Raw genomic sequence first — 16,204 nt, forward strand, 5'->3', positions numbered from 1 at the left:
GAGAGAGGGAGAGACAGAATCTGAAGCAGGCTCCAGGCTTTGAGCTGTCAGCACAGAGCCTGACATGGGGCTCAAACTCACAAACTGTGAGATCATGACCTGGGCCTAAGTCGGCCGCTTAACCGACTAAGCTACCCAGGTGCCCATATTGTTGCACATTTTAAGGGTGTTGTAGCATATGATTCATATCGTGAAGAGACTGATTTTCATCATTTATCACTTTATTAATGTAGAGTGTAAGAAATTGCTAAACTCTTACAAATGGCTCTTTTTAAAGTGCTACGGTCATTGATTTTCTAACATCATCATGGGATGATGCAAAATCAACAAGGTTTCATTCAGCAAATGGAGAGTCTACAACTGCACTGTCCAATACAATAGGCACAAGCCACACGCATCTATTTAAATTTTATTTATTTAAAATGAAAATTAAATAGGGTGCCTGGGTGACTCAGTCATTAAGTATCTGACTTCAGCTTAGGTCATGATTTCACAGTTTGTGAGCTCGAGCCCCATTTAGGGTGAGTTCGAGTTCTGCATCAGGTGAGCACAAGCCCTGCTTTGGGTTGAACATGAGCCCCACTTCGGGTAAAACACAAGCCCCGGGTAAGCCCCACTTCTCTCTTTCTCTCTCTCTCTCTCTCTGCCCCTTGTGGGATCCTCTCTCTGCCCCTTGTTCATTTGTGTGCTCACTTGCTCTCTCCCTCTCAAAAATAAACAAAATGAAAATTAAATGAATCATCTAACAGTTGTACTAGCTTCATTTAAAGTGCTCCAAAGTCCCATGTGATCAGTGGCTACCATTTTGGACAGCACAAGATTATATAACATTTCCATCAAAACAGTAAGTTTTCCATCAGACGGTGCTGGCCTAGAAAGCCAGTAAGTTGACTCAATTCAAATAGTACAGGTGGTTTGTTATATTTTATCTATTGAGTCTTGTATTTTTAAACACATGATCAACAGGAGTAGCCCTCCTGTCCCTTTCAATGTATTTTCAAATAACTACTATTTGATTACAGTTGAGACCAGTTCCCATACATTATGCAAGCATAATCAAATTTTTTCCTGCTTTAGGGCCTCTTTTTGGTCCACTTCTCTGGCTCCTTCTTCAACTTTCAGTGCTAACTTGAATACTACTGCCGTAGAGAAGACTGCTCTGAACATTCTACCAAAAATAGATCTCAGCCACAAACATCACTACTATACTGTATACGTGGTAATTTCTACTTTAGCACCTTGTTTATTTTTTTCACATAAGATAGCAGTATTAATTACTTAATTATTCACTTATATCTCTTCCATGGAAATAGGATGCTTTGTCATAGTCATAGCTCTATCCCCAAAGCTTACCCAGCACACACATGCAATGCAAGATTTGGTGAATTAATAAATTAATGTTTGCTGAGGCGCCCGGTGGCTCAGTGGGTTAAGTGTTCAACTCTTGATTTCAACTCTTAATTTCATCTTGCGGTTCGTGAGTTCATGTCCCTCATAGGGCTCTGTCCGTGCAGACAGTGCGGAGCTTGCTTGGGATTCTCTCTCTCCCACTTGTGTGCATGTGCTCTCAAGGAATAAACAAACTTAAAAAAATGAATTAATGGTTGTTAAATCAATGAATACATTTGCACCATGACTGTCTCTCCCTTTCAGAACCAGCTCATACCTTCTTGGCACTATGCTTTTATGTTTATTGACATAGTTTGTCAGTTTATGTGTTCCATTTCTTTCCTGGCTAGACTATATGTCAATTTAACTTTAATTTTGGGTTCAAGCAGAAGGAGTAGAGTTGTCCCAAACTAGAAAAGGAAGATATTTTCAAGAGAGTTTTCGGAGAAAATAAACTTATTTTTAATATTCTACCTTATCCCTCCAGCAACTATGAAGAGACCCAAACATTCATCCCTCAGTACACGCATGTACTGGTATGGCACAGAGGCATAACTAGCCTACATGTGAGGAAAGACATGTAAGGGGGGCAAAAAAAAGGTAGGAACAAAGTATTAGGAAAAGAGGGAAATTTCCCACCTTCTTGAATAAAATCTTTTAACACTTGCCATCCAGTGCCCACTACTATACTCTCAAATAGCAATGTCACTTGAAATACTTTTTATTTATATAGAAAACACAAAATAATCAAAGGAAGACAACTAGATTTCACAACAACCCTGAAAATATCATTCAAGAAACTAGTTGCTATTTATTTCCCTAAGAAATCATACGATACAAAACATCTTAAGGCAATTCACAAAACTTATTTGATCCAAGGAAAGTCTAAATGATCCTTATATAATGATAGCACTAAGGAATTTTAACTATCACTTATAACAGTTTCTATAGAAAATCAAGTTCGAAATTCCAACTTAAAATACAAGAAATAAATTATCAAGATCCTGCAGCTTTATTTTTCCAACATTAGAAAAGTTTCATAAAGTATGTTCATTTAACACAACTCCTGGCAATTTACCTAGCATGAGTAAGGAGGAGGGCATTTCATTGGGATTTTATCTTGAAAATACAGAACTAAAAAGCATGAACTATTTGTGTTTCACAAGCTGATCATGACTTTTTACAATTCCACTTTCACTTACTTGGCTATAAAACTCAAATGATACTGGAAGATAAGTAGGTAGGAGGAAAGGAAAGATATAATTGCTTCATTCATTCAACAATTATTTATTGAGCATCTATTAACAAGAATTGTTTTAGGCACCTGGGAAATACAGTTGGACAAAAAGGGCAAATGTAAATTTATGAAGGATTTCTGCTGCTAGTGGCAATCACTAAAGTTAGTGACAAGAGATCTCAGTCAGTGCTCCTGGGTCTCACATAACCATTGATAATGGTTTCCTCTTACTTCTATGTCTTCCTTTACTACAAACAGAAAAAAATAAATAAAAACAATTGTTCCTGAACAGTTTTTTCACAAACCAGAATAACGTTTCTGGGGGTGAAGAACCAAAGAATGCACTGCATATGGCCAAGGATATGGACCATATTGCTAGAAAGCAAATTAATTCCCCTCTCATGCTCTCCTACTACCTCCTTTTTCATTACTGCAAACTACGTAGTGAAAGGCAAGACCCATGGAGATTGGTGTTTTGAGACAGCAACAGCAACATGTTCTGAAGAGATGGTGAACTGCAGAAGAATCTTAGGCAGTAACAGTATACTACTACCAAAACTAAGAGATAAGAATCAAGATTTGATTGTGTGACTATAAGAACAGTATCCGTAAAAGAAGAACATATACCTTTAGAAAACTAAAGGAACTATAATTTCACCAAAGAGTACACTATTAAATAAAACTTTACCATACTTTGCATGTTCTCATGAGGCTTTAGTTAATTATAATCACAATGTACAAGGCAGGTGCATCTAAAAGGCTACCTCAAGTCATTGTTTTATCTGGTAAAACAATCTTTCATAATCGAGTCAGCCACAGTGTACAGTAGATATAATATCATGCCCAGAGATCCTCTCAGGCTTTAAAATCAATCTTTGTTTGAATCTTCCTTTCAGGCATATTCTATGAGACATTAAGCAGAAGAAAAAGAACCTAAGAATCTGAGCAAAATTTAGAGGCTACTATATTATGAAAGATTCTCTACCATCTAAATGATAACATTCCTAGTTAAGGATGAGTAACAAAGTAACATGAGAAACACAATATAGTTATTAACATAGCAGATGGATAGTTTTAAGACCCTCTGGACTCTGAGTCTGGTCTTTGTAAATAAAAACAGAGTAGTAGGCTAAATGTTAATACACTAAAGAAAATATTTATAAGTATATTCAGGTCAACCAGATAAACTATTCCTTTTTAATTTCTTAAACACAACTTCCTTTTCAATATCTTAAAAACAGTATGTTTTAATTGTAAGATTCATTTATGTTAAAAGCAAAACACTTCCTTATTAATTCAGTAGGGAGCTATCACTAATGTAGGAGCTACTGTTTTTCTTTTAATATTGTGTAACTCAGCAATAAGTATGCCTTAGTGCTCAAAAAAAAATTTAACAGAATATTTAAATAAGAACATGTACCCAAGGAAAGAAATATTAAAAACAATACCATATATTGTTTACTGTTTTGAATTCGCTTTTGCTTGCCATAATTTATGAGAATTCCAAGTTAAAACTTACTACTATAATGTATCTTGAGAAAAGATTTTAAGATGTTTCAAAATGTCAATGAATTCTCATTTTAGAACTCAGACATTTTAACATTATACGTAATATGTAAGCGCTAACTCTGAAAAAAAAGTCAATTTCTATGGTTAAAGAATTTGTATTCATTAAGTAAAAACAAGTGTTCCTTCCTCCTTATAAGAATCAAAGTTGTAAGCAAAATTTCAAAGTGCTATAGGCAACCGCACATGAAAATAATCCTAAATAGAATTTATTTATGTAATTATATTTACAACCAAACTGGAACCTAGATCATTAGACCTTAACTAATTTACATACCTGTACCAATGAATATTTGGAAAAATCTTCCATTTGATATCGCCTAAGCACTTCATTTAGTCGTTGATCTGAAAAGGAACAAAAAAAGTCTATAGTTTATTGGCTAATGTTCAACATTTAAAAATTACAACTAAGGTAGCTTACCTGAGAAATCCAATGCAAAACTGCTAGTCTTCACTGTTTCTCAAAATGAATCCTCAATTTCAGCACGTTTTTGAAATTTAAAAAAGAGGCCCTTCTATACACATAACCCAACCAACTATTGCCAATGGTAAAAAGAATATCTGAAAAGAACTAATTCTTTGGGTTTCATAAATTTAATTCTCAATCTCTCCTGGCTTACTCTTCAGGTTAGCAAAAGTAAAAAAGATACTCTCCACTTTTTTTTCTTCCCCTGCTACTAGAGGTGAAAAGAGCTGAAAAGATAAACTGTAGCCATCATTTTTAGAATAGTGAAAACAGACTGAAATTCTGTTCCAGAACAAACCTCCACATGGAAGAGAAACAGCAGGACAAAGATTATGAATTAAACAGGAGTGAGCAAGAGATAATAGAAATGAAGGACTGGAATAAAACCAAGTGCTCTCAGCAAGCACAAGGTGATTAATATTTTTATTCATATCAAGAAAACATACAATAGAACACAGTTAAAATGTACAAAACCGATTCTTTCAAGATCACATGGGCCATTTAAAACTGATAATTTACTGGCAATAGAGTAAATCTCAACTTTCAAAAAGGCCGAAGCCAAAGAGAGCATGTAACTGACAACAGCACAATTAAGCTGGAATTAAAAACTAAAAAACATTCAGGAAAATTTTTAATACATTTTGAAGTTCAGAAATTACTTTTTCAAAATATGAAATTTATTATTAAATTGGTTTCCATACAACACCCAGTGCTCATCCCAACAGGTGCCCTCCTCAATACCCATCACCCACTCTCCCCTCCTTCCCACCCCCCATCAACCCTCAGTTTGTTCTCAGTTTTTAAGAGTCTCTTCTGTTTTGGCTCCCTCCCTCTCTAATTTTTTTTTTTTTTTTCCTTCCCCGCCACCATGGTCTTCTGTTACGTTTCTCAGGATCCACATAAGAGTGAAAACATATGGTATATGTCTTTCTCTCTATGATTTATTTCACTTAGCTTAACACTATCCAGTTCCATTCACGTTGCTACAAACGGCCATATTTCATTCTTTCTCATTGCCACGTAGTATTCCACTGTGTATATAAACCACAATTTCTTTATCCATTCATCAGTTGATGGACATTTAGGCTTTCCATAATTTGGCTATTGTTGAAAGTGCTGATATAAACATTGGGGTGCAAGTGCCCCTATGCATCAGCACTCCTGTATCCCTTGGGTAAATTCCAAGCAGTGCTATTGCTGGGTCATAGGGTAGATCTATTTTTAATTCTTTGAGGAACCTCCACACTGTTTTCCAGAGTGGCTGCACCAGTTTGCATTCCCACCAACACTGCAAGAGGGTTCCCGTTTCTCCACATCCTCGCCAGCATCTATAGTCTCCTGATTTGTTCATTTTAGCCACTCTGACTGGTGTGAGGTGATATCTGAGTGTGGTTTTGATTTGTATTTCCCTGATGAGGAGCGACGTTGAGCATCTTCTCATGTGCCTGTTGGCCATCTGGATGTCTTCTTTAGAGAAGTGTCTATTCATGTTTTCTGCCCATTTCTTCACTGGATTACTTGTTTTTTGGGTGTGGAGTTTGGTGAGCTCTTTATAGATTTTGGATACTAGCCCTTTGTCTCATATGTCATTTGTAAATATCTTTTCCCATTTCGTTGGTTGCCTTGTACTTTTGTTGATTGTTTCCTTTGCAGTGCAGAAGCTTTTTATCTTGATGAGGTCCCAGTAATTCATTTTTGCTTTTAATTCCTTGCCTTTGGGGATGTGTCAAGTAAGAAATTGGCTGCAGCTGAGGTCAGAGAGGCCTTTTCCTGCTTTCTCCTCTAGGGTTTTGATGGTTTCATGTCTCACATTCAGGTCCTTTATCCATTTTGAGTTTATGTTTGTAAATGGTGTAAGAAAGTGGTCTAGTTTCAATCTTCTGCATGTTGCTGTCCAGTTCTCCCAGCACCATTTGTTAAAGAGACTGTCTTTTTTCCATTGGATATTCTTTCCTGCACTGTCAAAGATTAGTTGGCCATACATTTGTGGGTCTAGTTCTCGGGTTTCTATTCTATTCCATTGGTCTATGTGTCTGTTTTTGTGCCAATACCATGCTGTCTTGATGATGACAGCTTTGTAGTAGAGGCTAAAGTCTGGGATTGTGATGCCTCCTGCTTTGGTCTTCTTCAAAATTATGTTGGATATTCGGGGCCCTTTGTGGTTCCATACAAATTTTAGGATTGCTTGTTCTAGCTTCGAGAAGAATGCTGGTGCAATTTTGATTGGGATTGCATTGAATGTGTAGATAGCTTTGGGTAGTATTGACATTTTACCAATATTTATTCTTCCAATCCATGAGCACAGAATGTTTTTCCATTTCTTTATATCTTCTTCAATTTCCTTCATAAGCTTTCTATAGTTTTCAGCATACAGATCTTTTATATCTTTTGTTAGGTTTGTTCCTAGGTATTTTATAGTTCTTGGTGCAATTGTGAATGGGATTAGTTTGTCTTTCTGTTGCTTCGTTACTAGTGTATAAGAATGCAACTGATTTCTGTACATTGATTTTGTATCCTGCAACTTTGCTGAAGTCATGTATCAGTTCTAGCAGACTTTTGGTGGAGTCTATTGGGTTTTCCATGTATAATATCATGTCATCTGCCAAAAGTGAAAGCTTGACTTCATCTTTGCCAATTTTGATGCCTTTGATTTCCTTTTGTTGTCTGACTGCTGATGATAACACTTCCAATACAATGTTAAACAACAGAGGGGAGAGTGGACATCCCTGTCATGTTCCTGATCTCAGGGAAAAAGCTCTCAGTTTTTCCCCATTGAGGATGATATTAGCTGTGGGCTTTTCATAAATGGCTTTTATGATGTTTAAGTATGTACCTTCTAAATCCCAACTTTCTCGGGGGGTTTTATTTTTTAATTAAAAAAAAATTTTTTTTTAATGTTTATTTATTTCTGAGACAGAGAGAGAGAGACAGAGCATGAGTAGGGGAGGGGGAGAGAGAGGGAGACACAGAATCAGAAGCAGGCTCCAGGCTCTGAGCCGTCAGCACAGAGCCTGACGCGGGGCTTGAACTCACAAACCATGAGATCATGACCTGAGCCGAAGTCGGTCACTCAACCGACCAAGCTACCCAGGCACACCATCGGGGGTTTTTATTAAGAAAGATGCTGAATTTTGTCAAATGCTTTTTCTGCATCGATTGACAGGATCATATGGTTCTTTTCTTTTCTTTTATTAATGTGACGTATCACGTTGATTGATTTGCGAATGTTCAACCAGCCCTGCAGCCCAGGTATGAATCTCACTTGGTCATGGTGTATAATTCTTTTTATATGCTGTTGAATTCGATTTGCTACTATCTTATTGAGAATTTTTGCATACACATTCATCAGGAATATTGGCCTGTAGTTCTCTTTTTTGTGCTGGGTCTCTGTCTGGTTTAGGAATCAAAGTAATGCTGGCTTCATAGAATGAGTCTGGAAGTTTTCCTTCCCCTTCTATTTTTTGGAAGAGCTTGAGAAGGATAGGTATTATCTCTGCTTTAAATGTCTGGTAGAATTCCCCAGGGAAGCCATCTGGTCCTGGACTCTTATTTGTTGGGAGATTTTTGATAACTGATTCAATTTCTTTGCTGGTTATGGGTCTGTTCAAGTTTTCTATTTCTTCCTGTTTGAGTTTTGGAAGTGTGTGGGTACTTAGGACTTTGTCCATTTCTTCCAGGTTGTCCAGTTTGTTGGCATATAATTTTTCATAGTATTCCTTGACAATTGCTTGCATTTCTGAGGGATTGGTTGCAATAATTCCATTTTCATTCATGATTTTATCTATTTCGGTCATCTCCCTTTTCTTTCTGAGAAGCGTGGCTGAGGATTATCGATTTTGTTTATTTTTTCAAAACGCCAACTCTTGGTTTCATTGATCTGCTCTACAGTTTTTTTAGATTCTATATTGTTTATTTCTGCTCTGATCTTTATTATTTCCCTTCTTCTGCTGGGTTTGGGGTGTCTTTGCTATTTTGCTTCTATTTCCTTTAGGTGTGTTGTTACATTTTGTATTTGGGATTTTTCTTGTTTCTGGAGATAGGCCTGGATTGCAATGTATTTTCCTGTCAGGACTGCCTTCGCTGCATCCCAAAACGTTTGGATTGTTGTATTTTCATTTCCATTTGTTTCCATATATTTTTAAATTTTTTCTCTAATTGCCTGGTTGACCCATTCATTCTTTAGTAGGGTGTTCTTTAACCTCCATGCTTTTGGAGGTTTTCCACTTTTTCCTGTGGTTGATTTCAAGTTTCATAGCATTGTGGTCTGAAAGTATGCATGGTATGATCTCAATTCTTGTGAAGGGCTGTTTTGTGACCCAGTATGTGATCTATCTTGGAGAAGGTTCCATGTGCACTCAAGAAGAAAGTATATTCTGTTGCTTTGGGATGCAGAGTTCTAACTATATCTGTCCAGTCCATCTGATCCAATGTATCATTCAGGGCCCTTGTTTCTTTATTGATCCTATGTCTAGATGATCTATCCATTGATGTAAGTGGAGTATTAAAGCCCCCTGCAATTACCACATTCTTATCAATAAAGTTGCTTATGTTTGTGATTAATTCTTTTATATATTTGGGGACTCCCAAATTCAGTGCATAGACATTTATAATTGTTAGCTCTTCCTGATGGATAGACCTGTAATTATTATATAATGCCCTTCTTCATCTCTTGTTACAGCCTTTAAAGTCTAGTTTGTCTGATAGAAGTATGGCTACTCCAGCTTTCTTTTGAGTTCCAGTAGCATGATAGATAGTTCTCCATCCCCTCACTCTCAATCTGAAGGTGTCCTCAGGTCTAGAACGAGTCTCTTGTAGACAGCAAATAGATGATGGGTCTTGTTTTTTTTTTTTATCCATTCTGATACCCTTTGTCTTTTGGTTGGAGCATTTAGTCCATCTACATTCAGTGTTATTATAGAAAGATATGGGTTCAGAGTCATTGTAATGTCTGTAAGTTTCATGCTTGTAGTGATGTCTCTGGTACTTTGTGGTCCTTGCAACATTTCACTCACAGAATCCCCCTTTGGATCTCCTGTAGGGCTGGCTTAGTGGTGATCAATTCCTTCCATTTTTGTTTGTTTGGGAAGACCTTTATCTCTCCTACTCTAAATGACAGACTTGCTGGATAAAGGATTCTCAGCTGCATATTTTTTCTGTTCATCACATTGAAGATTTCCTGCCATTCCTTTCTGGCCTGCCAAGTTTCAGTAGATAGATCCATCACTAGTCTTATCAGTCTCCCTTTATATGTTAGAGCGTGTTTATCCCTAGCTGCTTTCAGAATTTTCTCTTTATCCTTGTATTTTGCCAGTTTGACTATGATATGTCATGCAGAAGATCGATTCAAGTTACGTCTGAAGGGAGTTCTCTGTGCCTCTTGGATTTCAATGCCTTTTTCCTTCCCCAGATCAGGGGAGTTCTCAGCTATGATTTCTTCAAGTACCCCTTCAGCCCCTTTCTCTCTCTCTTCCTCCTCTGGAATTCCTAGTATATGGGTATTATTCCATTTCATTGCATCACTTCATTCTCTAATTCTCCCCTCATACTCCTGGATTTTTTTCTCTCTCTTTTTCTCAGCTTCCTCTTTTTCCATAATTTTATCTTCTAATTCACCTATTCTCTCCTCTGCCTCTTCAATCCAAGGTGTGGTCGCCTCCATTTTATTTTGCACCTCATTTATAGCATTTTTTAGCTCCTCCTGACTCTTTCTTAGTCCCTTGATCTCTGTAGCAATAGATTCTCTGCTGTCCTCTATACTTTTTTCAAGCCCAGTGATTAATTTTATGACTATTATTTTAAATTCATGTTCCATTATATTGCTTAAATCATTTTTGATCAATTTGTTAACTGTTGCTACTTCCTGGAGTTTCTTTTGAAAAGAGTTCTTTCATCATTTTGGGTAGTCCCTGGGGTGGCTTCCAACTGCAGGGCACTTCCCCTGTGCTGTCTGGAGTAATTTGTGTTGGTGGGCGGGACTGCAGTCAGACCCGATATATGTCCCCAGCCCACGGCTGGGGCCACAGTCAGACTGGTGTGTACCTTATCTTCCCCTCTCCCAGGGGCAGGACTCACTGTGGAGTGGTGTGGCCCCTGTCTGGGCTTCTTGCACACTGCCAGGCTTGTGGTGCTGCTTCTATGGGATCTGGCGTAACAGCTGGGGTGGATCCGCAAGGTGCACAGGGTCAGGAGGGGCAGGCTTCGCTTGCTTTGCCGTCGGTGGTCCCCTGTGGGAGGGGCCCTGCAGCACCCAGATGGAGGCACGCAGACCCATTGGAGGAATGGATCCACAGAAGAACAGTCTTGGGTGTTTGTGTGGTGCATGCAAGTCGGAAATTACTAATAATCCAGAGGTCACGGGAGAAATTACAAAACAAATTTAAATGTATTTTGAGCTGACAGTGAAAATAAAGTAACTCAAAACTTGCTCAAAAAGAAATCTATAGCTTTTAGTTGCATATACTAGAAAAAAATGGCTTAATGAACTATGAGTCCGTTCCAAGAAGTCAGAAGAAAAGGAAATTAAACCGAAAGAATGTCAGGTGAAGGAAATAATAAAGATAAGCCCACTCCAAAGAAATTGAAAATAAACTCATAAAAAAGATCAACAAATACAATCATCTCAAAAGCTACTGTAAAAGCATATGATAAAATTTAAGATATATTCATGATAAAGCCTCCAGAATGTAAGAATAGCAATTAATTTCCTTAATACAATAACAGATTCCTATACAAACACACAGCAAACATCATACTTAAGAATGAGATGTTGAAAACTTTCCCTTGGAAATTGGTAATGACAAAATGACAAATTATCTTGATATTTAGTCATACTCTACTGGCAGTCCTAGTTTATGCAATTATTAATACAATAAAAAATAAAAGGTATAAAGACAGAAAAGGAAAAAAAAAATCACCTGTCATTATCAATAGTTATGAGTGTGTAGGTATAGGTAGATCCCAGAGAACACATTGATAAATTCTTAGAATAATGACCTTTAGGGGTTCCTGGATGGCTCAGTCGGTTAAGCAACTGACCCTTGATTTCGGTTTGGGTCATGATCTCCTGGTTGTAGGATCAAGCCCTGCATCAGGCTTTGCCCTGCTAGAGCAGAGCCTGCTTGGGATTCTCTTTCCCCCTCTATCTCTCTGCCTCTCCCTTGCTTGTATGCATGCTCATGCTCTCTCACTCTCTCAAAATAAATAAACATTTAAAACAGAGAGAGAGTGAATAATAACCTTTAGCATGGTTTTTGGATACAAGGTCAAAAAAAAAAATTATATTTCTATATACTGGCAACAAAGTTAGAAAATAAAAGATAATATTTACAATACTATACAAAAAACCCCACAATTATCTAGGAATATATCTAAAAGACTCAAACAGGGGAGCTTGGGTGGCTCAGGTGGTTGAGTGCTCACCTCGATTTCAGCTCAGGTCATGATTTCAAGGTTCGTGGGTTCAAGTCCCATGTCAGGCTTTGCGCTGGCAGTGCGAGGCCTGCTTGGGATTATCTCTCTCTCCCTGCTCTCCCCTGCTCACTTACTGTCGCTCTCTCTCCCTCTCAAGATAAATTAAAAACAATAATAATAAAATTGACGAATTGAAGAGAACAAGCAATACAAAAATATATTCATGTCATACAGAACACCTGAATTACAATGAGGGGGAAATAATAATCTTTTCTAAATTGGTCTAGGTCAACTGGATATCCTCATAAAAAATAAAACATACATAAAAATCAATTCTAGATGAAATGAAGATCTGTGAATATCAAAACAAATTCTAGAGAAGAACAAAGAGAATATCTTAAAATCTTAGGGTAGGGAATATTTTTTTTAATCAGAACACAAAAAGCACTAGCCATAAATGAAAAAAACTGATAAACTGAACTACATTAAAATTAAGAACTTTTGTTTAACAAAAAGAGACTTTTAAGAGAGTAAAAATACAAGACACAAAACATGGAGAAGATATTTCCAACACATGTAACAGACAAAAGTCTTGTATCTAGAATATACAAGAACTGTCAATTAAAGGAAGACAACCTTATAGAAAAGTGGAAGGAGACATGAATGGACACTTCACATAAAGGTTACTCAGAGGACCAATAAACATAGAAAAGCTGCTCAACTTCATTAGGCATCAGGAAAATACAAATTAAAATGACAATAAAGAGCTAAAATTAGAAAATATTGGTAACAATATAAAATAATTAGAACTCTCACATACTACTGGTGGGGATATTAATTAGTACAACTTTAAAATTAAACATATATATAATTCCTAAGAATATACATAACCAAAATGTGTACACTTGAGCACCAAGGACCATGAAAAAAATGTAGATAACAGCATTATTCTCAATGGCCCCCAAACAGAAACTGCAATTATCCATCAAAAGAAAAACAGATAAATGTGATAGATTTAAAACGAATATTTTATAGCAGAGAAAATGAACAAGCTACATCTACACGCAAGAATGTGGGTAAATCTCAAAGACATAATTAATGTTAAAGGAGCCAAAAACAAGAATACACAGCTTATGATTCCATTTATATAAAGCTCAAACATAGGCAAATTAAAGATATTGATTATCTTCAATTACCTTTGAAGAGAAGCGAACCTGGAAATGTTCTATTTCTTTTTTTTTTTTTTTTAATTTTTTTTTTTTTAATGTTTATTCACTTTTGAGAGAGCATGAGCAGGGGAGGGGTAGAGACAGGGAGACACAGACTGGGAAGCAGGCTCCAGGCTCTGAGCTGTCAGCAAAGTGCTGGACGGTGGGGGGCCTCAAACTCACTGACCACAAGACCCATGAACTACTCGGACGCTCAACTCACTGAGCCATACAGGTGCCCCAGAAATGTTCTATTTCTTGACCTAAGTTGCAGTTATAGGAGTATGAACTTTGTAATCATTCACTTAGCTTTATATTTGTTTTCTTTACTTTTCTGTTATGCTACATATGTTATGCATAACTACATATACATATGTATGGAATTCAAACTATGTAAGTTTTAAAAATGTATATATAATAATGCACACAGGTAGTACATACACTCTATGTTGGGAACTTCAGATAATAGTTTTCTTCCTTAAAAATACACATAATTTAGTGGAAAAATATGACAAACGTGATTCTGGTAAAGAAACAAGTAATCATGGAGTACTGATACTGTAAATGGTTAACTTTTTATTGAGTTTAAAAGAAATTATCCACATATTTTATTGTTACCCACAGAACTTTTAAGATAGTTACTTGACACACAGAACTACAATTTTACCCCCATATAGGATCTAATTTCTGCCTGTTACTCTTCTTCCCTGTGAGTCTTAAAAAGAGGCTGGAGTTATGGTAATGGATATAGTAATTCCAATACAAACCACATTCCCACCCCCCGCCCCCCTGCCCAGTAGGGTTTTCAAATAAGAAAAAATACTAAATCTGAGTTCTCAGTGATTAAAATAGGTTCAGGAGTCAATTGTGGATTACTGAGGAAAACACATTCAATCCTCAGAGATTGACTTTAATCTGAAGAAAATTTTACTATAATTTAAATCTACTATTTCCTTCATTCATTCAATATGTACTTATCACACTATTATTTAATTTGCATTTACTGAATTACTGAGGAGACTGTCATTTTTCGTTTTTTTTAGTTCTTCAATTTTATTTTTTTGTAAATGGCCTAGTCATATTCTTTAACCATTTTTCTATTAGTATGAATTTATTTTTGTTTGTGAAAGATCTTTCGAAATTTTGGACAGGCTAATCAATTCTCAGTCATATTTACTAGTAAATACATTCTCCCTTTCTTCAGCTGGGCTAGTCACTTATTGGTGATGTCTTTTACAATATCGAAGCTTTTATCTCTAAAATACTCTAATTGTATGTATTTTCTTCTAGTCAAAAATGTTTATATCTGTTGAAATCTTTCCCTATCCTGAGATCATCAAGACACCCTCTTAAATTTTTTTCTGAAAGTTTAAAGAGAATTTACTTCTTCAATCAACCTGCAGATGTTTTCTTCTATATATGTGAAAAAGGTATCTTTATTATTTTTTCTTTCCTATTTGATAGCTAATTATCCTAGCACCATTTGCTAAATAGTCTATTCTTTTCCCACTGATTTGTATTGTTTGCTCTTTTTCAGATAACAAGTGTTCATGTATGTGTCTTTTTCTGTGCTAATTTATTCCACTGATTTATGATTTATCAATCTGACAATCTAACATTGATTTAATAATTGGATATTTATACCAAGTTTTAATAGCTGGCAAATAAAATTTCCCACCTTGTTTACAATTCCCTAGTTCTTCCACTAGATTTTAGAACCATGTTGTCAAAACTCCATTTCAGAATGCATCAAATCTAACCATTAATCTGTGGAAGAACTGACATATCTATTATACTGAGTGTTCTAATCTGCAATTTGATATTTTAATGGTTTCTCCATTAACCTAACTCTTCTTTATTGTATTCAATAATTTTTTAATGCTAACTACCTATTGGTGGGATGAACCCAATATTAAGACAACTATTTTATGGGTATATACCCAATATACACATATATGTACGTATGTACACACAGTCATTGCTGGATTTATTTTTTATTTAGGATTTTAGTTTCCACATGCATAAGTGAAATAGGTTTATATATATACATATATATGTGTGTATATATATATACATATATATATATATACACATTTTTTTTGCAAGTTTCTTTGTTGGGTAGAAGTTAAGAATACAGACACTGAAACTAGACAGCCTGGGTTCAAATATCAGCCCAGTTACTTTTTAGTTATGAGTTAACCATGAGTTTGTGATGGCACTTATCCAGAGAGTTGAGATTTTTACTTATGGCTACTGAACAGCTGGTTGTGAGAACTGTTAAAGCAAACTAAAAAAAACTGATCTAGAGATTAGGTATTACTGAGTATGTGCTACTCAGAGAAGCAAGAGTTTAATCATATTATGTTTACTGACAAGAGAACAGATGAACTAATGGGTAATGGTTATAGGCTGTATAAGAAAGTAATAAAAAATAAGCTGGGAAAGAGTTAATAGAAGAAAATCAAGAGTTCAAAGAAGAGAATTCTTGATGAAGTCAAAGAACAGTTACAGTGGAAGAAACTTGTGTTTCAGATTTCAAAAGTAGGGTAACTTGAATAAGACTTCTGCTTATGTCCAGAATGAAGAAGGACCACCCTCCCACTCAACACAACCAAAAGCAAATAAATAAATGAAATTATGGTTTGCAAGACAGTAGACAATAGACGATGATGAGAGATGCAAACAAATGACGTGAGCCCTATGACTACTCCAGCTTAACGACCTAAGAGACTTTCCAAGCCATGGCACAAAGAGGGAAAATGCAGGGATAACTCAGCAGACTCTGTGACTGAGTAGACTCAGCAGACTCTAAGGAAACGCAGCTAAGAAGTGGTGGAGACCAGCAATAGCACTACTAGGAATTTACCCAAGGGATACAGGAGTACTGATGCATAGGGGCACTTGTACCCCAATGTTTATAGCAGCACT

General features: G+C 36.2%; 1 protein-coding gene across 4 annotated transcripts in view; it reads right to left on the minus strand.

Annotated features, from left to right (window-relative positions):
• Positions 1–16,204, minus strand: part of SCLT1 (sodium channel and clathrin linker 1) — a 219,202-nt gene that overhangs the window by 196,843 nt on the left and 6,155 nt on the right. For 3 of the 4 annotated variants that reach the window (XR_007457905.1, XM_049631174.1, XM_049631175.1), the window contains exon 2: positions 4,470–4,537. Coding sequence is in view for 2 of the 4 variants with exons in the window: in XM_049631174.1 (XP_049487131.1) it covers positions 4,470–4,537 (68 nt within the window). In the remaining 2 variants the exon portion in view is untranslated. Of the gene's footprint in view, positions 1–1,353; positions 2,698–4,469; positions 4,538–16,204 lie in introns of those variants that run through there. The other variant, XM_049631176.1, reaches the window with a different exon arrangement.

This window comes from Panthera uncia, chromosome B1, assembly GCF_023721935.1.
Source record: "Panthera uncia isolate 11264 chromosome B1, Puncia_PCG_1.0, whole genome shotgun sequence".
NCBI classification, from domain to species: Eukaryota; Metazoa; Chordata; class Mammalia; order Carnivora; family Felidae; genus Panthera; species Panthera uncia.